Consider the following 23357-nt stretch of genomic DNA (forward strand, 5'->3'; position numbering starts at 1 on the left):
TAATAAGAATTTAATTCTCAGAAACTGTATCTTCCACAGCAAAACCAGGTTACTGCTGTTCCTCCTGCGTTTCCTAACTGGGTCACTCACTGCTGGGTCTGAACATCATGCTGACAYGGACCCGCATCAGCCGCCCCCTGGAACAGCCGGCACACGTAAAGCAGCGACAGCYGCCTTTAAATATTTACTGTTTTACCAGCAGAGACCAACACAGACTCAGCAGGATCAATGAACTGCGCTTTTGAGCAACCTACTTTTCCCCCTAAACTGTAACTTCATTATGCAATACAAATTGAATATAGGTTGTTTCAACTTCTCTTTTTCTCCTCAGTTTCTACTAGTTTTCCATTTCATATGATGAACAGTGATGGAGCAAGTGTATACAGGCCTACGTTCACCGGGGACTTGGCAGGAACACGGATCATGACAGACTGGACTTCTAGAAAGCTGCTGGCAATAAAATTTTCCGAATTTGTTTCAAAAAATATAACCACAATAGAGGCTATATTGCTGAAACAGTTTCTAATTTATGTGTTGTCAGTCACCTGTTTCGTGACTATTACGCATCTTTATTAATGTAACCTAAAGTTAAGTCAAGTTCRGTCCATCTTCATGTGCTCTTTGGTAGCAGCTCAGACTGCTGCAACTGAGGATGCCAATTATGTGGCCACTGTAATGTTCTGCATTTCTTGAATTGTTATCATTCCCTTAGCCCCTGTGGTGGTCTTAGACAATTAGTAAACTTCCTGAACTGACTTTTTGGATGTGCCCAATGTTTTATTTCAGTTAAGAAAATTAAAATGGACAATTCATTAGTGGAGGCTGACGAGATTCCAGTTGAACCATGTAAGTTCAGGATAATCACTCGAGGAAAAAGATTCCAAAATGCATTTAGCCTGTGCTAAATGAGACAAGGAGACATGAGACAATGTCAACGCTATCATTGTAAAATGACACCAAAAAGCAAATCTTCCTGTGGTTAGGAGCTAACGGAGTGTTTGCACAGTGACATACTCCTCTATTTGTTCTATTTTGATTGCTGCAAAAGTGACCAGCAGAGGGCCACCTTCTTTTACAATACTCTTCATGGCAGAAAATGAAGTGGATTAAGTAAACATTAAGGAAAAATGGAGATAACKCCAAGAAAATGGCAGGATGGACAGTATGGAAGACTACATTAAATGTACTCAGCTATGATCTGAATTAAAGCTGGTTTACATCAGGTTTCACATATTTTATTTTTGACATATAACAAAGAARCATTTTTATGTGGTTAACCAAGTTCAAAGGTGATGTGAACAGCAACACCAGAGAAAACAGGCTTGCTTACGTAGAGTTTGAGTTCAACTTATAATACATTTTAAAAGGAAATGAAGACTTTACATTCCACTTATAATACATTTCTATTTACAAGATAGGTTTGGCATGAGAAGTCTAATGATCTTTTTTACAGATAATAAGATACATATTTACAAGCATTTATGGTATCTCCACTTCTGAGTGGCCAAAGTCAGCTGGGAGTCCCTCCTCTGCCAACGATAAACCTGATTGACTAAAATAACACCCTCTTGAATATTCCCCACAAGGAGATACACCATAGAACGATGGGTCTGAGTCATCCTCTCTGTGCAGTTTTCATTGATAAGCAGCCACTGTTGTATCATATTCTGTGCTTCATAAGGCAGAATTGAGCCCTGGATAATGAATTCCACTTGACATTCAATGTTGTACTCTTGGTCACCAAGTACTGTTCTCTTTTTGGACAGCTTTACTTTCACTGCTAATGAAAAAAAAGAAAACATGTAAATCACTCTATTTACTGAAAAGTAGTAAGAAACACTACTAATTAAAGCAGAGAAATTCATTTAAAATACTGTTGTAATTCATGACGATAGAGTATGGTGATGTCTTCTCCAGCAGCAATATACACTTTAAAACATTTTTAAAATAAAGGCTATGTTGTTGAGCATTTTTTCATTGAATCATGGAAGTAGGAAAATGTAATATTTTCATAAAGGTGACCAATATATTTTTATCATCATGGTGTATGTTAGGCTTTGTGGATAATTAGATTGTCTAAGCTTATTAATTMGATATTCTAAGTGTTAATCTAACATCACAAGGCAGCCCACGTCACCCAAGCAATTCTACTGAAACTCACTTTGTTGATGTTGATGATGACCATTCAGCAGAAATAGYTGGTAATTTTTGCTTTTACCATCTTTTTTAGCTAGTCCTTTTTCATTACAGGCACGATACCAATTAACTCTACCAAGACTTTATCTAAAGTCAGCCGACATCACTGAAGTCTCTGCATTGACTTCAAATGGCTTTGCAGGAAGTTCCCAGGTGAAACTCAAAAGTATTGCCTGTCACTCCAATAAGACAACRTGAGGTAAGAATTTCTTTTACTGTTAAAATTCTCTGAGTCTTCTTTTGAGTGAGCTGTGTGTCATTAATACAACTCATGCACACAAGTAACAAGGACTCTTACTGGTAAGCTTTACTTTGGGTTTACTTACACTAGTAAGACAGACCTGCTTGTTTGGCTGCTTTTGCCACACATATTTTCCATTTTACAGTGTAGCCAACTAGACAAGAATAGAAAAGCTACTTGGTTGTAAAATCATAGATCRTAAAGAAACCTTTCATGCAAAATAAATCCTCTTTATATTTTGTTCAGAAAGAACAWAGTCTAACAAATAACCTAGGGTGGGTTAAGTCAGCAACCAAACTTTCAGGATTTAGACTTTGAAATCCTGGCAGAAATTGCCAGTTATTTTAACSCTAATTTTAAAATGTTTTAGGAAAGTTATTAATTTCTTTAACAGCAGTCATATTAGCAAGAACTTACCAAAGTTATTGTCACAGAAAACTTCAAGTACTCTTTTGTGAGTAAAGAATTCTTCCACTGCTGGACAGGTCTGGCATGCAGGCTTTGGTAGCACTGGTAAGAAATATTAAAGTCTCATCATTACCTTTTAGAATCTTTTGTATTAATTTGTGACTGTGAAATTTGGGAGCCCGCTGTTTAACCACRGGTATGACAAAGAAAATATGCAATTAGACAGTAATAATTTAAATATCTACATGCTTCCTTGAAAACATAGCTAGTGATAAGAAGGAATTTAATTTTCCATGCCCATTCAGATTGACAAAGTCAGTTATAAGCATCAAATACTGTATTATTTTTTATATAGTTATGGTGGATAGGGAACAGGTTAGGTGAAGAATTCTGTCAGTGATCCTGGGTTCCGCTGGTCTAGGATTGTGAATATATGAATTTAGATGTGCCAACATCAACCAATTTCTCCGCTTTTCTACAGAAGTTAATAAGCCTGATCACTTTTGAGGATTTGAACATTAATCTCGCAGTGTCTCAGGTTTCCCTAAGGAAAAAGAGATAATAATTCCTCTCAACTTTTCTGAGCTGATCTAAGACCATTCTGTATGTAAGTTTAGACCTTGTAGTGATAAGGGCTATTGAAAACTTTATAAATAGACTGAAAAATAGACTGGTGGATGTGATACAGACTGTATTTGTGCAGGATGATAATCACCTTCCTCTATTTACTAGACTATCTACATGTTATTTTATTGAGACTATGCTGATTAATACCAGCTGAAATCTGATCCAGATTACACTGCAAATGTTAGCACTTTCCCCTGCTATATGTACAAACAGGATACCTAAGTATGCATAGACACRACTCCATTTACAAAATTACACTGTCTGTGAACCAGATACCCTTGTCTCTTCTTGACTCTGTGGGATACACTATATGGCCGCCTTCCCCTTTCCTCTCTCCCATCCTCCATCTACCTTTGTGCAGGTATTTGTATTCCTTTGCAAGAGATGCCAGACACATGTCCTCATCTGCAGGGAATCGATCGCAGTCCAGACTGTCAGGCCAAGAGTGCCCATGGCAGGCCAGCACGGGTGCACARCTGTCACGAACAGCAATGCACATACTCCTGCAAGGATGAATAAACCTGTGCCAAAGGAAGTATCAGGCTGAATCAGTTAAACTCACTCAGAGATAACAGAAACTACTTCAACAGTAATCTTTGTGCAAAGTACATCATCTTCATTGATATTTAACATTCTCCAATAATAAAGGAGTTCTAGAAGTGCCAGCTGTGCATATTTTATGCAAGCAGTCTGTATATGGACTGGATTATGCTTATAGAATTAAGTCACAGTTTTCAAAACATCTTTTATTACTATTTAAGAAAAGATTCGGTAAAAGCATAACTTTATTCACAATAGGTGTTTCATTTCAGTGGCACCTAGGTTCAACCTTATATTGAAAACAAGAATAATATTCTGACTGTAACAAAACCAAAACATGATAYTGTTTAGCAACAGCATTCTTTCTCCCTAAGCAAACTAAAGTTTAAGTGGAACGTGTTTRTGGTATATTTTTCTCCAATGAGCAGGAAGAAAGATACCAAAATTATTTCAGATAAATAATTGTAGCGGAGGTCACCTTTAGATTAAGATAAACAAGCATTTGATTTGATCCCTGTTCTGGCAAAGAGGCTGGATTTTTGTAGTATGATGTGGTACTTACGTATCTAAACAGATGGGTGCAAACAGAGAGCACAGGAACGTCCTCACGTGAGGATGACAGTTAGTGTGCACCAGGTGCTGCCAGGTGGTGGACTTCAGAATAACCTCTGCCATGCTCGTGTGTCCCATCAGGTTGGGAAGCCTCATTTCAGAGTACCCAATCTTGTGGCACATATCCATCTCCTTAGGTATCACTACACATTTGGTGGATAATCCAATGTCAAAGCCCATTGCTAATCTTAGGAAATTGCTCAGAGCAAAAGCTGTCCAGAACATCTTCCAGTGACTCCTGGGCTGCTGGATAGGAGTTGTCAAAATCCCCCAAACAGAAGGGCACAGCAAAAGCCTTGTGGCTTATATACCCCAAGAGCTTAATGAAGCATTGGTTATCAACTGCTTACCAAATCACTTGAGACAAGACCTGGTCTTATTGCCTACTCAAGCGATTGTTGTGATAACCAGGGAGGTGGAGACAAAAGCGTGGAAGTATGTTCCTTAAAGACACAGATTTGATAGAGGGTTTCACATGCCTGACAGTGTCGGTTGCTGCAGYGTGCTATGTGGCATATTAAATTTTGACACCTAAAAGGCTTGCTGTGTGCTTTCTAAATCAAATTAAGAGATCCCCTGGAAAAATGGTTGGGCAGACAAGCTGTCTCCTAGGGATGCTGAGTCTCCTTTGTTTTCAGACACTGCTGACTGGGCAGAAAAAAACAGCCCAGATTGACTTATCACATGAAAATGTTTTGCTTGTGCTAATTGCTCGTGTCTCTTCCACTGTTTTACAATGTAGAAGATAGACTTYCTCTATTTGGTCTAGTACTATTGAAAAAAAAGCCTTATGCTATTAAGACAGCATTTTTTCTGGAAATTTAGATCTCTATAGCATGACATGCTAAAAGTTTTAGCTTCTATTGATTTCAATAAGCACCTGAAAATAAAAAATTGTTTTACTGATTAGAATATCTGACAATCAGCAGRCTACAGAACTTTCATTTATTCAAGTTCAGTGGTGGATCAAATCTTTTTTGACAGAAGATACTGTAGGACTACTGTGACTATTGATATTTATTTGAAATTAAAAGATGGTTAAGCATATGAAGTTTTGTTATTATTTCAGATGAACATGGCTCCCCTTAAACATGCTCAAATAATTCAGTATTTCATCTATTTTATTAAGTAATTATAATTACATRAAAATCTGTGAAAGCAAATACCAGATGCATACTTTTTCCATTTGTAGCATAAAAGYCAGTATTAATTTCTTAAACAATAAATAATAATAAAAAAAAATTACTGACAGAGTGCATCATTACTATTCTTAGTGTAGTACTGAAAAACAGCTATTGGCCRTATAGGTGAGGTTGAGGAATCAGTTCAGGCGACAGAGAATCTGAGTAATAAGGAGCTTACCTATTATGAATAGAAAAGTTTCATCATGAAACAAATAAAGGAGGAGAAGATTTGAAAAGCAGATTTGWTGAAAACATTTTTTTCCAACTAGATATGAGTGTTCCTTTTTATTTCCATTTCTTATTATATGATTTATTAGCATATACTTTAGATATCAATAATATGCAGGTGGATTTAATAATAWTAAATCTACTGTAAAATGTATGGCTTGATTAAAATAAGAATGTTCATAATAGTATAGCAGCTGATGTTACTGATGTTTCATTAAAATATATTTTTCAGAAACARCAGATTTTTACACTTATAACTAGATGTAGTACACTTGGACAATGTGATGCGTGGCATCTATATGCTTATACCTAAATKTTAGATTCTTAATCCTAGCATCAATGACATAAATGAAATCAACAACAAACACCCACTGATCTCTCCTTATCTGTTTTCTTTATTCTAAGCTACTGGAAAAATTACAGTTTCTGCTTAAATATGTTGAAAAAAATGACAGCATGCAAGGTTCTAGGAACTAGGACATATTTAAAAAGAGAAATGCTCAGTTTTTCTTTTGTTTCTGGCTCTGAGTTTCTTCAAATTAATGTGGTTTCTTGATATCTCTTATCTCACTTCAAAGCAGAGGAACCCGATACCTAACCAGGCTGATTTGGCCCGATAAAACACCTTGTGGTAGTATCCTTCTGTCAGGTGCTTCATGTATTCCATAAGAAGTTAAAGAGCTTTGTTTAAAACTCAGTGAAAGTCCTGCTCTTGCTGTATCTACGTGGGTATCACTGGGAGCCACAGTTTCACATGGCTGTTCCTAGTATCATTTTGCAACAAAAATAGGGCAGAAAGCTGTCTCAAACAGGGGGAAGAAGCCAGGCTTATGGTGGCAAACCAACTGCAAAGCCTCTTTGAACGGGTCTTTCATATGATCTGGTTCTCAAGCATTTGCCAAACTAAGCTAAGCCCAACTTTTATGCATGCGCATAACTACCATTGAAGTCAACAGGGATTTTACTATTAGCTTTAACCGGCAACCGGAAGCAGGAATTCACCCAGCACAGTAGCTTAAGGATATTTTCTGCCTTGGCCACCCCCCCACCACGAGTTGTAAAAACAGCCTGGGGCTATTGGCAGGTGATGTAACAGGGGAGAGACTCACCTTGTGCACAGCTCCCAGGTTCAAGAGATCTTACAGATACCTTGACATCCCTGACCCTGAGTGTCACCATGTGGCATTCAGCAACAGGAGTGAAACTGAACTTAAATACGCATACAAATATTCTCCCTTTTGCAGCAGACTTCTGCATCCATCCATGTTGTAGATGTCTTTACAGAGTCATTCCTTAATTTATGAAATTAATCAAATCCCTCTCCATCCCTTATAGCATTCTTTTGTAGTACTTTTCTCATTTGGTTGTTATCTGAAATTAGGTGGCAAGATCTCTGGGGAAGGAACCCTTTCTATTGTCTGTGTGGCCTGGCATACACACATTTCTGAGTGACGTAAGATATATATTCAGAAAAGGTATTTGGTCTCTTAATTATTTAGATGTTGCTCTCTGTGAATGTCTCATAGCTAACAAAAAAAAAATCCACTCTGTTATTCCAAATAATGAGAGGCTGGAAAATCTCATCTTACAGAGAAAAAAGCAAAAGCAATAAATAAATAAATAAATAAAAACAACTGCTAATATGTTTTGGGGTCACCTTGCAGAAGTACTTGCTAGGCTCTAGATGGAGGCAGCTTGGACTTCATAGGCCTAGGTACCCGAAAGGGAATTTCTTGACCTGACGTGCTTCAGAGAGAGCACAGCTGCATGCTTATGGCCCTGCATGCAAGCTAAAGAGCACATTTATACCCAGCAGCAGCAGTAATCTGGCAGGCAGTAGCTGTTCCCATGCTGCCCTGTGAGAAAGGCCTTGGCGGTGCCTACACAGGGGCTGCCGCTGCCTGCTGCCCTGGCCGCCTGCGTCGCGGTCCTGCCCCCAGCCTGGCCAGTCACACCTGAAATTGGGCTTGCATTCTTACAGAATGGGCTATCTGCTTTTGAGAGCTCCCCTGGAGCCATTAATTGACAGAACAGACATAACGAGGGGTGGTGAGACTAAGAAGATCTCATAAGAGCACTAATACTTCCCCTAACAAACATCGTCTCCACAGGCGCTTTCTTAGAAATAAATAATTCTGCATCTCCAAGCCATGGTTTCTTACTGGGGTTTCTCTGAGGGTAAATCATTTATGAACCACCATGCATAGAGCTGTACCTTACAGTTTCTTTTAGCTTTGGATGCGTCTCAAGGGAAGTTTAATTATCTTTGAATTTCTCGCTTTTGGCGAGCTGACTTTCAGTGAGTCTTAATTTTGTAATTCTAAAGAAAATAATATATTTGGAGGTATATTTGGAGGCTGATGGCTTGACCACTCTGGAGACTTAAGACTTCAGTGCTTCGGAAATGAGCAGCACAAGTTACTGCTTCGCGTTGCCTGGCAGAGTGCTTCAGCTGAGAACCTGCAGGAATCAAGGGCAGAAGAGGAAGAAACTCCCTGATTTTATAGGTCGGTGCAGACTGTCAGAACGATCATACAGTGGCTACCCTTCTACACTGCTTCTGTTTTGAATGAAGTACTCCTAGGGAAATGACATGACTTTATGTATTTGCTGTAAATTATGAGGCATAATGATTCTAAAGGCCCTTGACACAGATGAAGAATTATTATCGCTGGCTCTGAGAACAAAAAAAATTATTATCCATATTGCCAGTCATTCGTTTTTGTTTACCATCTTCTGTGAGAAAAGAGGAACATTTGGGGGAACTTCTAGTTCTGGTCTCTTTTGACAGTCTCTGGATTCCAGATGTTAGCTGAGTCAAACTGCTTAGCCTATACTAGTTTCAGCAGCAGCATTTATTAAGGAATTTGTCAATTTGACACTTCTTTTCCCTGCATTCACAAGTCACTTTTAAGCATGGGAAAGATTTTGGCTATGCTTCTGCATTGACTTAATTATTTTGATATTCTTCACGAGAGGATGCCACCTTGAAACTCAGTTTGACAGCAAGCCATTATCATTTATCATTTTTAGCAAGAATCTTGTAGAGCTGTCATTAAAAAGGCACATGCAAATTGCTATTGCTTGGAAAGGCAGATCAGCCATATGCTGACTTCTTGGCAAAGCTTGGCAAACACCCAGTGTTGCTATACCATGGTTTCTCTTTTTTTGCAAATACTTAGCTGCTCATTGATACAGTGTGGAAAAAACTGTCATGCACTTATACATGCAGTTGCTTTTAGGAGCACAGTAATCTGAGATTTACTGTTATCACACTGACTAAACATTTTAATTCAAATTATATAATAGCTGAAAGGACTGCACTATTTCTAACAGTAGTGACTTCTATGCATAGCCTGCCTGAATGAAAACTGTATAATATAAAAAAATACATTGTTGAGCAAACTATCAGAAGAATTGCAGATGCCCAGTCAAAATGTAAGACCTGAAGTTTAGAGAAACTTTTCTCTCAACGTCTGGATTCCAGCTAATTCTCTTTGAAACTTTTGAAGAAAGCTGTGTGGTTGTTCCATTAGCCACAGGCTGTATTTATTGTTCCTGGATATGAGAACCGGTCACCTGCTGATGGACCCTGATAACATGAATAGTTGTTGGAGACTACCTCCCTGCCCACCTCTGTTTCACTTCCTTTGACTGTTACCAGGGAGACAGACAGAGATTAACCAGGAGCCACTCATCAGATCTTATAAGAAATGAGACTGAAATTTTCTTCAAAGAAACTAGGAGTTTGAGAGCAAGCTAGCAGACCTAGGGATTTTTGGTTTTAGTCTAAGCATTTTTGCAATATTCAGCTGCACAGTCCTAAAAGGAGGCTTCAGACAGACGGTTGTCACTCTGATAACAACTTTGCTGGATCAACATGCTTCTTCTGTGGGGCATCATTTATAATTTTGTTTTATTAAAAAACAATTAGGCAATGCATGTGTCTGCAAAACAACAAAGGAAAAGTCATGGATGGTTTTGAAAATGCCTCTAATTTACTTATCACAATGGCTTTTTCATTGCCTCAATTAAAAAAAATAGAAATACAATTTTTTTATTTAAAATCCTTGTAAATATTTAATGCAAATAGTTAAAGGCTCACTGCCTTGACATACTAAGAGTTATCCTTATCACTGGTAATGGATTAATTGAAAGGAAATTTTGTTTAATAGTGAAAGAAAGTTTAGGCTTTGGATAACCCAAATTTAGTTWCTTACTCTGCCACAGGCTTCCTGTATAACCTTTAACTCTGCTGTATTTTACTCCTCCACTACAGAATTAGGATAATAATACTTCCTTATTTGCAGAGGATGTAAGAAATTAAGTGCATTAGAATATGAACTGTTCAGGTACTACAAAAGCAGGGAGGAGGCATATGAATACCTGCATATATTCCAACAATACTCCCTAGAGGCACAAGTGTGCCGAATACGACACAAAACCTGAGTAAGTGCATTTCCTAAGTAGACCAGATAAGTCAGTGATGGGAAGAATAGATGACTTGTTAATCAGCTGCAGCAAAAGCAGGCACATAACTCATAGCTTTGTTATTCGAATGCAGTGCGATATTCATTGACCTGTTCAGCTCTCACGTCTCTGCTCTAGCGATATTTTGCTCACAGCTTAGTGGGAGAAGTCGCATAAAGAGATTTTAGCGTAAGAACTCAGATGCTGTGCTGACCTACAGACTAGCAGCACATTCTCAAAACTATACTCAGGCAATATCCATTGCACTGCAAAGTGAGATCTTACGATAGGGGCCGTATYGCTTAAATGCTATGTTGGCTTTCAATACCGTTAGCTTTTAAGATAGCACGAAGGAGAAGAGAAACACTGGGAAGACAGTGGAATAAAGAAAGTGGAATTTTCAATATTCATTCATAAGCAATATGGCAGATTCAAAATTTTGGGGTTTTTTGCTAAAGTTTTAAGGTCTTGGAAGCAAATTCAAGATTATGGCTTTCAGGCAGGAGCAAAATACAGTCTGTCTTAATTTAGATTTTTACACTATTGATCACGTACTACATAAACACCTTTATATGAAGTCAATAGTAATAGTCACTTGTTTTCCCTGAGGTAAAAAATTAAACCTCTTTTTTTTTTCTTATTTGTTTGCCGCTTTTTTGCAGCAAACCTAATTTTGCCTAGGTTTCCTTTTTATTTTTAATTAGTTTTACTGGGTTTCAATCTAGTTTTGCTTGATTTCTCTTTGCGGATGAAGGGCCATTTGGCAGATAGTGTTTTACATATTTTGGATGTAATCCTGCTGTGCAGAAAATTTCTTGTTTGTTTTTTAAGCTTGAGAAACAACTTTGGTAATCTTCTGTTTTTCGTAGTTGTATCCCCTCCCGCGCGTAGTTATTAGTGGGCAACTACAAATAAAACAAAAAGCTAGGTTAAAAGGACAGCGTGTTGAATAATTTCCAAACTTGCATGAAAAAAAATAGTAAAAGTAGTTTTGAGAGTGCTTCATAAGAACGTAAGGAAACAACTGTTTTTGACTACAAGTAAACAGCAAGTCTATGCCGCCTGTTTGTAGTCCACTGAGAAAGTAAACAGGGTCATCTCGTCTATTCGCAATACTCTGTCTGTGGCCTGTAGCCAGCTACTGATTATCAGGATAAGGCAAAAACACATTAAGTCTTGAAAATTATGCCTGGCTGCTGGCTGTTGCTGGAGATAGCTCTATCAGTTAAGCGAGTAAAAGGCTCCGTGAGTGCGCCGCTGACTCCAGCAGCCCCGCGGCCGGCCCCTTTCAAGTTACTTGGCAGCATTTGGAGCCTAACGCYTATGTGCTCCAGCCAGCCGGAGGAAAGAATATCAGCATTTGGTGTTATAATGGCAAATATATATATATACACACACACACACACACACATATATGGCAGGCCAAATTCACTTCTCATTAGCGCTGTTAAAATCTGTGGGCCTTGAGCATGTGTTTAAAAGTCAAGCTTTAGCCTAAGTGCTTTGCTGAATAAKGGAAACTTAAATAATAGCGAGAAGGTTTCAAAATTAAATGTGTTTAAAATATCTGAATTGAGGTATTGTAGTCAGATCCTGTCTGAACAAAATTGCCTCTGACACTAGCACAATTTTTTCTAGAGTAAAAAGTATTCTCTTTTCATGGTTTGAAAATATATTTGAATGTAAATAACCATAACAGCGTTTCCCTTACAAATGGTTTTAGTAAACTGAAGTTAGAAAAAAAAGTGTCAAAAAATGGCTGAAGTTATGCCGTGTATATGAATCTCAGAGTAGTGTCGGAGATTATTGGATTCCTGGTTTTGTTTTTTCTTTTTTTGTTACAAATCTGTCTCCAAACCATGAATTACTATTTTTAAGAGCATAGATTTACATTTGAAAATTCCATAAAGAAAAATATTTGATAATTCCTAGCCTTTACTTTTAAATTTCTGTATTAGAGCATTCTTAGATAGAATTTTTTTCTAAAACAATTTCCAAACTTTTGCATTCAAATACACACCTGTACACTAAGCTTAACAAATAGCTGTGTCCTGAACTCAAGTGTTTGTATAGAGTCAGTTTTAAAAAAATATTTTGGGACTCATAGGAAAAAAAAATGTGTAGCTGGGGCAAACCCTTAAGGAAGGGTCTCTGCTTCAAAAATGAGTGTACCCATTCTTAGAGAGACAGTATATATTTTTTACCTGTCTGCTATGTGAATATTCAATTGTAATGGTTGGGKTTTTTGTGTTATTTAAGCCCTGCGCCAAAAGGGTAAGCCTTGCTGAAGGCTGGAATATTCTCTGCTTCTTATTTTCACTCCATTTTAGATATTCCCTAACGCAGTTTATTACTCTGCCGAAAACACCCCACATTTGCTGTTGCAGCAATCGCTGATCTGCTTTCCTTCAGGATGTGTCCTGTAACGCTGGAGGAACTCGAAACGTTTTACAAGTTTCAGTTAAGTAAGCCGCAGGCCTTTCGCGCGAGCCGCGCTGGTTACCGGCGCAGAGGAGCCGAACGGCGCTCCCCAGCTCCGTGAGAGAAACCGCTCCGGAGCGACGCGGCACCGYGGCAGGCGGGCGGCTGCACCCCGTCCCCCGGCGGCTCGATCKTCCTGGCCGCCCGGCGCCACCGCGGGTTCACAACCGCTATTTCTTTGCGTCGGTATCAAACCACCATGGCTTTCGCCGCGCTGTCGTGCGGGCACGGGGTGGCATCCCCCCGGGTAGTCTGCAAGCCGCCTTGTTTCTCTGATCAGAAATGTGTTACAACAGCTGTGTAGAAGTAATTTCCATCTTGCACAGTTACTAAAGCTTTCGATTTACACCCTGATGGGCTCACGTGATGCCTTCAGCTGGCACCGGGATGTAGAGGATTGAACAGCAGCAGCCCCTCCAGATCCGCAAGGCCTCAGCAGCTGCTCCMGCAGAGAGCGTTTCCATCGCTGTAGTGACTGCCCGGACGGGCCGGAGAGCTGCGGCCACCGCCGGCTGCCCCCGCTTCGTTTGGCAGGACAGCCCCGTCAGCAGGTACAGAGAGTTCGATTAAAAAAAAACGAAACAAACAGGGCCCAGTCTTCAAATAGAAAGAAAAAAACCCAACAGAGGCCACGTGCTTTGGAAAAGGTGGGGAAGGAAACAACCTTTCCCCTTCTGCCGGCCGCCAGCCTCGGCGGGTCCCTGCCCCTGCGCCGCGGCGTGCGTCACGCGCGTGCGGGGCCGCTGGTGACATCAAAGGCATTTGCTGTCCATTACCCTATCTGGAAGAGAGCTCACTGATAAAGAAGTCTCCACCCTAATGATTAAACCCTATTTGGATTGAAATACCTGGATGAGACCCCCCCCCCTTCTGCCTGCAGGCCAGGATTAGGCGGCCCCCGACTCCCCTTTGCTGATCTGGATGCAGAACATACTGTGCCTGTCTGCGAAATGTTGTGTCATTTGGCTTCCACAGTCAGTTACCATCATCCCGGGGCATTTTTTTTCCAGTGGTGCCAGTGGAAAATGAAATTGAGAGGAATCCACCCTGAAAAGCTACATGACAGCTAGAGCTGAGTAAATAAGTAAGGGAAAAACTGCAGAACGTTCATTTATAAACTGTTTAAAACTAAACAGTGCTTGAAATACTCTTTTAAACTAAGGCTTGTTTAGGATTATTTTATGAAGCTCAGAGAAGGAAATCTGAACAAGAGAAAAAATTAATTTGAAGGTATATTAAGAGAGGCTGATTTTTACAGAAGGAGCCGTTTTCATTCCCTAAATGTTAAGGRTTTCATGCTGGTTGCAGTGACCGAAGATTGATGACGGTAACCCCAGGAGGCTGTTTTCATTATGGAAACTATAGAGGAGTAAATAGTTTAGCAGGGAAGGTATTTTGAAGACTCAAGAGCATTTAGAGACAAAAGATTTGTGATCGGGGCTCTAGTTTCAGACCTGGAAAGAGCTTGTTTGCCTGAGAGTGTCTTTTTTTTTTTTTTTTTTTTTTCCCAGTTGTATCAGTTTGTCTGGTAAGAACTGTTACCATGCCCCCTAAGCCTTGCCTCGCTTATATCTGCGTCTCTACATCCACCTCACTACTGTTAAATGTACTAACGCAGGAGAGCTCTTTCATTGCAAAAGAGAAAAAATATATTTCTAGGAAATATACCTAGAGAGTGCAACCTGAACACTTGATTGCATAGGCAAATACTCCAAGTGTTTGCATTCTTTAATAATTAGGGTCAGATGTTGCCATCCTGATTCGCACTGAACAGTGTTTTTCTTCCCRATGTTCTATGAAAATGGAATAGAAGTACTGGATTTATTGACAGGCTGATCCTGTACTCAGGGAAGTCAGTGGCACAGTTTCCATAATCCACGATTAAATCCCRAAAGCCAAGATTCAGACCATTTTACTTATGTTGAAGTTTACTGTATACTGCGCTTTGCCGTATGTCCTATTGATTTCAGTGCCGTTCTCACGATAGACCTCGATGTTAGTAAGCCTGACAACGTGGCCAGCATAAACAGGCCACCTATCCCACTCCTTTTGGTAAACTGTCTTTTAGGAGGTTATATAAGAATGTTTGCTCAGGAACATGATAGTTAAAAAGATTCAATAGGGAAAGTACTCTTGCCTCCAGCACAGCATTGTGCAGATGCGGATACCAAGCCYGAAAAGGCACAAACAGCGGCTCCCACCGAACAACAGCCCAGGGACCCCTGTGCTTAATGGACTCCTTACACAATCATCCTCTCCGTGCCTTCAGCATTTGATTTACTTGGCAAGAATACTATCTGAGTATGTGAGATAAAGCTAACATAGAAAACTAAGGGAAACCTTCAACTTTTGCCTACTTTCGTATTTCATGTTTCTTTTTTTTTCTTTTTTTTTTCTTTCCAAGAACAAATATCCAAAAGGAATGAAACACTTCTGGTTCAAACTCCRTAACTAGTTGTATTAACACTGACAATTCTTGGAGGGTGTGAAAGAGATTTAATCTTCTTTAAACCTACTTCACTGATCACAAAGGATGTAGGAACCAGCTGATGTCATGTGACCATATTTGAGAAGAATTTATTAACCATAAGGGAACCCACAGCCATCTTCTGCTATGAATTTGACACATTAGGGAAAGCCAGTCTTTGAGGCACAGCAACGTTTGCTTGCTCAGCTCAGCTCTTCAGCCCTTCCTGAGCATTTTCTGATGGGAGGCCAGCCATATCCCACTGCTACGGTTTGAGGTTACAGTGCAGAATGAATTTGCCATTTCCATTAATAATTTATTCCTCAAAGTACTTTAGCTAGCGCTGCCAAACACTAGCTATGGAAAGCAATTCAAACCTGGAAGACATGCAGTAAGTTCATAGTATTAATCATATCAAATCAAAATAACCACTAGGTCAGTCATAAAGTATGAAAGGCAGTACAATCAAAAGCCACTGAAAAACAAAAGGAAAAGTATTTAATACTTGGTTAGACTTAAAATAGCAATACTGAATAGCTACAGTAATTAATGGGTAAATGGATATAGTGAGCTCTGATTTGTGAAGAGAATCTCTCTTGTTTTAGAGTCTCCAAATGGTCCTTGTTTACATATGGTCATAGTTTCACACTGTTCTGRTAACTCAGCAACCTTAAAGTACTAACAGAGTGTTCTTGATTTAGTTGGAAGCTTATTAATCAACATTGTCTTGAATCTCCTATATAGTCTTTTCTTTGTTTTAAATGGAATCTGTGCTCTCTAGTAGTTGTTTTCCTTCTTATCTCGTTATTATCTTTTGCACTGATSTATTATGTAGGAAAAACTTCATTAGGGCAAATTATGTTGTTATGACCCTTACTAGGGGCTTAGTCCAAAACTTGTTAATAGGAAATGACAGATTCACAATGACTTCACTAGATTTCCCAAATAACAGGGAAAAATATGTATTATTTTCCTTTTATTTTTGGGATATTGTAATCTTTTCAAGTAGAACTTTAATTTAATACAAACCACCTAAGACCCTGAAATCCACAGGCTTTCTGAAACCAGCAGATTCAAATTTGGCCACTGTCAGCTGGCACTTGCATTTATGGATTTGTTTTGGCCAGACCAGATAACGGTATCCCGTTGTGTTAGCAATTTGGCAGAACAGATAATTGTGGTCCAGTACCTGGAAACATTCCCTGGCACAGTGAGTTCACTAGCACAGCCAGAGCCTGTCCAAAGCACAGCTCCCACCGGCTCTGGCTGCGTGCAAGCACACACACAAGTACTCACAGCCCAGTCCCGCAGTGGACTAAATGGCTGTGATCTCTGGAGCAGTATAATTTTACTGTTTTAATAATCAGTCAGTTTCTCAGTCATCTGATCGAATTGGATTAGGTGCCCATCTTTGCTTGTCACTGTATCAGTAGCATGCGTTTCACTGAGCTCTGAGCCCCGTTATCTCAGACCCCATCCAAACCCAGTAAGACATTTCCTGCTCTGCACAAGCATGTTTACCTCCAAAGAATGTACCATAGCCAAAAATGAGAAAATTCTCAAACAGAATCTGAGTATTTTCTTTCACTACATTTAATTTSGTTGCTTCACTGTTGTCCCTCACAAAAATAACAGTGCATTTMAAATACTTCAATGAAAGCCATAGGAGTTGCATGCCTAGATTACCCAAGCTTAGCTGGGAAATTCGCCCCACCCTCTACTGAACCAGTGATGAAACAGACCTTAGGATGAACGAGAAAACTCTAGCATGGAAATGTAGCCAGGCTAAGYGTAAGTGAACTCTGCTTGTGCAGCAGTGTAACAGCAGACAAAAATAATGAATCCTTAAATTACTGGTCCCTATTTGCCTCCTTGCAGAGGGATGCTGTTCCTGGTAGCTAAATTTCATGCAATYGTTCCCATGTATGACAGCTGCATGTGGTTGCTAAATGACAGTTRGTTTTCAGATCACTATGTTGCTATCCTAGAAAACTGCAAATCTTTTGTGCAAAAGAGCTGCYCATTAACTGCTACTCCATGCAGTTTTAAAGGGTGTCTCTAGGATGTAAGTCCTTTTAATTTTTTTTTCTTTTTAAAAATGCTTCTTAATTCTTAAAAATACTTAGGAAGAGATTTTAAATGTGGTAGTCCCTATAATAGCTTCTGATAATATTTGACTTACTTACACAACCAGTTACCTTACAATGTAGTTAGAAGATGAAGTATTAATCAGCAGAGACAGCAGGTGTTACAAGCCCCTGTTCTTTCCCTTTTACTTGCTAAACAATAACCTTTGTCTGAAAACAGGCCCCCAAAGCTACCCTCTCTGTTCTTGTTCTCCTGCATTCAGCACATACAAGCTCCTAGCAGTAGTACTCAGCATTCCAATGATTAATACGAGAAAAGTCACTTTAAAAATGTGCATTTTTAATGCCTAATTACCGGGCTTCAAACATGCACAGGCCACATGACAGCSTTATGAGAGTATTTCATGCCAAGATCCAGGGAATGGTAATATCTAACAGCGGCTCTGACCTAACAATTCTACGATAACCTTAGCTGGAGCAGACCAGAAACATCTGATGTTTGCATCTGAATAGCTGATCTGAAAGCAGGAAGCTCAAAATGTCCCACCCAGCTCATATGTGTATTAGTTCTGAAGTAAGAATGAAGTGGATCTTCTAAATACATTTTGCAGGCCACACATCAGCCTCACCTCAGTGTTAACCAACAGTGAACCAGAAAATAATCAGGAGGTCAAAACTGTGAGCCACATCTGGCCATTTTAAAAAAATTTATCACCATTTTCAAAATTTAACATGAATGATGACTCTTCAATGCAGCAGACACTGTAATATTTAATGGGACAATTTCTGCTCTAAAACAGCCAGGAGGCATATAGGTTTTCCAGGCTAAGGTCCCACAAATGCTGCTAGAACTCTACTAACTCTGACTTGGGGATTTATATGTCACAGAGGCTTGCTGACTGTCAGCCTCTAGTTCTTAAAATCATGCTGAGGAATGTGTTTTTAAGTATTTAAATACTGTCATTCAGAACAAAGCAGAGATGTTTGCTAAAATCCAAGAGGCTCCAAGAAATAGAGGGCAGTAATATAATCGAGTCAGTTATGTGGCTGACTTGCTGTTTTGGAAATGGGAGGCAGGTTAGAATTTGTGGTCTGACAGATTTCTGAAATAAACTACGTCAGTAGCTCATATTACATGAAATGTACCTACAATATTAGGTTTCATACCGTTTCCTTATACTGAAAATAGTATTTTTAGGAATGATTATGTATTTGGGAACTCRTATGGGGAAAATAAAACATTATTGTGCAAAAAACAAAAATCCAACTTTTATTTTTCACAATACATTTCAAGTACATGCAGAATATATTTACATTTCTCCTTAACGCAAACAGTATTGGGTTCTTATTCCTGAGTTGCTTAGCACCAGTAGACAGAGCAAATAAAAACCTAGGAAATGTTGTTTCTCCCTTTGAAGCAACAGCTGCCTCCTATGCAAAAAAATCTACTTTTACCACATTTCTTTTAATGAGCTATTTATACTAATAATCTCTACTGCTGTTTCGAGCAGGTTTTTTGTACTTGAATCTCTTTGCAGAAACATCATGCTAAGATTGAACAAGCTTTTTTAGTGTTCGTAATTTTACCCTACAAACTGTTTACTGACAAGACAGCATAGCAGTACTTTACTACTTCCATCTTTGCTAGCACATACATCAAGATCTTCTCTTCAGTTATTTTAAGCGTTTTGTATTCCTCAGTTATCTAGAAGAAATAACATTATTTTCCTATGTCTCATGTARGCTAGCTGCTTCTACAATTCTAAGTCACAATCAAGAGAAGCAAGTTCACCTCAGCCAATGGAGTTCTATAGGGCTTGATTTCACTAAAGCTAGAGAGGCAAAAAGAGTTTAAAAAAATGGAAGAGTTGGTATTAAAAAAAACCCTGCAAAACAGTTTTTCAATGAAAAAAATGCTCCAAGTCTGACTAGCTTTTGAGCCATTTGCCAGAACCAAAGCTGTTGAAATTCCATTTTAACTATAAAGGAAACATTTTTTAAGGAATTTTGACATTCTTGTACCTTCCTTAACTGGCTCCATCAAAAACTCCTAACTCCAACAGGCACTTTTCTCCCTTGACTTTTAGGAGGACTACAGGGCATGTTCCCAAAAAAGAAAACATTCATTAAGTAAAAAATAAAGTTCCTATTTAACATAATTGTGTAGCCCAAGCAGAAAGTCAATAGTGCAAAATTGGCTATGACTCCTCAGCATGCCTTTCTCGGTGACCTGTTTCAAACTACATTCACTACTTGCTCTTTCAGGCATTCCTGAAACAACCGTTTTTAATGACTTGTCAAGTACACCAGAAGTTCAAGGTTTTTGTTACCATGTCATATCCCTCAGKGCCTGTCTCAGCTAATCAGTGTCCATCACAAATAATTTTTAAATACTGGTATTTACAGTTGTTTCACTAAAGCATTCATTAAGAGAAACAGAACAACTGTGACCTGATTAAGCTTCTGTTTTAAAACGCTTATTAAAGCAAAATCTAAGTAATTTCTTAGTTGTTTTTCATAGATTTTTTTCAAGTTTTCTTCTGCTAAGAACYGTTTCACTCAGCAACAATACACAACAGTATACTGCATTGGGAATTACACATATCCAAATAGTTAAAGAGATTACCATTAACAAGGAGAAGCAATCCCACAACAAATTTCTGCATCCCAGAGGTTTGCCAATTTGTTTTTTCCTCTGAGAGATTATTAGGAACTAAGCACCTAGGAAAATACAGTAAATGAACCCAGATAATAAGAGGCACTTACAAAGTGCCTCACCAGTATCCCACAGGAACTCAAAAAGGAGCTGTCTACTGCTGGTAAGGCATCTCAAATAAGATTGAGGTGCCTCCATCTCTCCCCTCCCGTCTCCCCTGAGAAATTAAGATGAGTTCCACAGGCTAAAAAAAGAAATAGTTATTATTATGCACCTGGTGTCACCTCTATACACTGTGAACAAAACAATTTGCTGTAGGTCACAAGAATAGCTGCACTGTAGTATTTTTATTCTCATCTTATTTTCTATGGTGTGACCTGCATGCAACTTTTTTTCTAACATCAGCAGGGCTGAATCTCCAATCAGTATTCCCCTCTAAGAAGGTGCATTTTTTAAGTGATTGTTTCAATATTAAAATGCTAGAAAATTACAAAATTTTAGAAAACCTTATAGTTTCTCCCTAGAAATCCTTGACCMCTAGTCTATTAAAAGAAACTGCACTGTATTCAGACTAAAATACGGTACCCCCTGAAAGTKACTGTTTCTCTAGTGACAGTTCACTTCATGCATTTGGGAAATCTTGTCCTACTACATCGGTTACTTCGCAAAAGTCTGGGACACTGACACTTCTCTGCTTCTTGCCTCTTGCAAAAATCTGTCGGAATTGGTTGGAGCTCAGATCTCCACTCATGTTCGACACAGGAAACAGGCATTCATTCAGGCTGCGTCTCTGCCACCTGCTACGCCAGCTGACGTAAAAGAAGCTGATGAGCCGCTCCAGGCACATCACAAAGGCAGAATAGTCCAGAGGAACTCATGCTAATACTTCTAGCATTCAAGATAGGTCACTGGCCTTAGAGAGKACTCACTGTGCATCACTGACATAGTCTGTGCCTCAGCTTGCTCGGAGTGGTAACTTGCACTCTTTTGACCTCTGGTTTGAAGAATTAGTTAGTTCTACCTGCTCTTTTGAAGATGACACTGAGTTATCACAATCTGAATTCCATCATGCAGAAGGGAGATGTGGATAGCAATGAGTATCTGGATAGTTTTGAAATGCTAGTCCCAAAGGCATCAACTTCCACAAGCAGAGTAAAAGACACTGCTCTTTTACAGTGCAGATGAAACAGATTACATCCAATTTATTTATAAAAGTTTTATACACCTGAAATATCACAAACATTTACAACTTTCTTGTTTTCTTCTGAGTTCTGAAAAGATCAAGTCAGATAATTACACTGCTGTCTCCTTTGACTCTGATGTTTGTGGTGGCTTGAAGTTCAGTATCTCTTTATAAGTAATACCTGGAAAACAACAGAAGAAAAACAGTGCTGCTGGTATACTCAGAAAAGGTGCTGCATAGACTTGAGCAAGGGCAACTGCCATCATGGTTAAGCTTTCATCTAGGTGAGGAAGAGAAAGGCTCTTTAGGCAAAAAAGGTAGAAAGACTAAAAAGATAAGGAAATCAGAGATGATTTTATCCTAAGTCACCATTTTAGATTTGAAGAATTCAGCCCATACTGAAATATTATAGGTGCTTTCAAAGGGATGCAAGTGGTGGCTTTACAATGCAGTGGGCGTTACCTTCAGCAAGACCTACTGGACACAGCAGAATTAAAAATCAAGTTCACATTCAGAAGTCAAAATACAACCTTCCAAAGTTGGATAAAAACTGGATTCAGACGTAAACCTCTGCTGAGAGAGTCTCCTGCAGTGACAGAAAACAACTAACTTAATTTTAAGGCCAGCAACAGTGGCAGCCCTGAAGAGTCAGTAGGAAGCTTTCCCTGTTCTACACACTGAAAAGGACATGTTACAGAAATTATTTATTTCCTACATTGCAGCAGATGGGTGGAAAGACACACAGAGAAGTAGAGGAGAGAAGCCATTATTAGAAGGAAGAGAAGAAAACCTTTGGGGATGGCTCCAGAAAGATCTGATGAGAAGAACACTGGCTTGTCAATAGTGTTTCTCAATCTTACTGCTGTCTACTTTACGAATTATTTGGRTGATCTTTTTATCTGTTCCTTTTTAAAACCATCACAAAATTGAACTCACGCTTCCATTCATCCAGTGGAAGATCCATGTTATCAAACGTGTCATCGTATTTTTCAGCTTCGATTTCTTCCTCAGGATCATGAATAGGTTCAAAGTAAGGATGCATCAAAGCCTCAGCTGCTGTGACTCTCTTCTCTGCATCYAGCACCAGCATCTTCTCCAAAAGGTTTACAGCTATTCAACAAAAAAATACCCACTGCATTCAAGTCATACCATTGATTCCAGCTTGTGTACAGTATTGTTGCCCTGGGGTTATTTTAAATAAATACTGAGTTACAAAACAGAATTACTGGGTGTTTGTTCCACAGCCACGAGGTCCCTCTAAGCCACACARTTCAGTGTTGTGAACAGACTGGGACACGTACAAAGCCTGATGCAAAGCAGAAATGCTCTGCTGCTTCCAAAAGCAATACAGCCACCTCACCTCAGCTTCTTCAACTTCTGGCTCCAGAACCACTGCATTTAGGGTTGTACAGGTGCCTTTGCATACTGCTGCCACTGTGTTGTGGTTCCAGGGTGTATTATGACTTGACAGCAGCAGAATGAACAGATGGATGAAGAACTAATGAGAATTGCTCTGCATGCAACCAAATCCAAGCCCTCGGCCCCAGCAGTACACTTTGAGACGCACTACAGCTCTCCATGATCAGAATCTCAGCACAGACTTTATCTGCTACATATTCTGGACCTCAGATGAAACACTAAAAAAATATATGAAAATCTTACATATTCCTCTCCAATGGATTTTAGATTGGGGAGATMTAAATGATCTATGTGAGACTGTCAGAATGGGTTAGTGTAAACAGATAACATGACTGATTTCTTTATTCTCCCTTTTTCTGTTACGTTCCATAAGAATGTTTCTGGGTCAGGTGGAACACTGAAAGGGGAGMGACAACAGCATGCAACAGGGAGCTGCAACTCTTGCCTGTCACATCATGGATTCTCTCCARACTTCTCTTCCAGAGCACGAGCAGTTGTTCTCTATGAAAGGAGCAGCCTGACAGACTCAGAGGTGACAGGAAGAGTGTATGGAGTTTG

At 39.2% G+C, this 23357-nt stretch overlaps 2 protein-coding genes across 3 annotated transcripts in view; both read right to left on the minus strand.

Annotated features, from left to right (window-relative positions):
• Positions 1-1469: 1469 nt before the first annotated feature.
• Positions 1470-4849, minus strand: LOC146593082 (secreted frizzled-related protein 2-like). The gene is made up of 4 exons (XM_085309913.1): positions 4575-4849; positions 3824-3993; positions 2855-2947; positions 1470-1780 (listed from the first exon to the last, which is right to left on the minus strand). The coding sequence occupies exons 1-4, from the start codon at positions 4847-4849 to the stop codon at positions 1470-1472; spliced, it is 849 nt and encodes a 282-aa protein (XP_085166039.1).
• A 16530-nt stretch (positions 4850-21379) lies between these two features.
• Positions 21380-23357, minus strand: part of MAPK12 (mitogen-activated protein kinase 12) — a 41460-nt gene continuing 39482 nt past the window's right edge. For both annotated transcript variants that reach the window (XM_085309902.1, XM_085309903.1), the window contains 2 exons: positions 22317-22490; positions 21380-21561 (listed from right to left, as the gene is read on the minus strand). In XM_085309902.1, coding sequence (XP_085166028.1) covers positions 21491-21561; positions 22317-22490 — 245 coding nt within the window. In that variant the 3' untranslated portion in view covers positions 21380-21490. The remainder of the gene's footprint in view (positions 21562-22316; positions 22491-23357) is intronic.

Source organism: Rhea americana, unplaced genomic scaffold, assembly GCF_003343005.1.
Source record: "Rhea americana isolate MKP2758 unplaced genomic scaffold, rheAme1 scaffold_306, whole genome shotgun sequence".
Taxonomy (NCBI): domain Eukaryota; kingdom Metazoa; phylum Chordata; class Aves; order Rheiformes; family Rheidae; genus Rhea; species Rhea americana.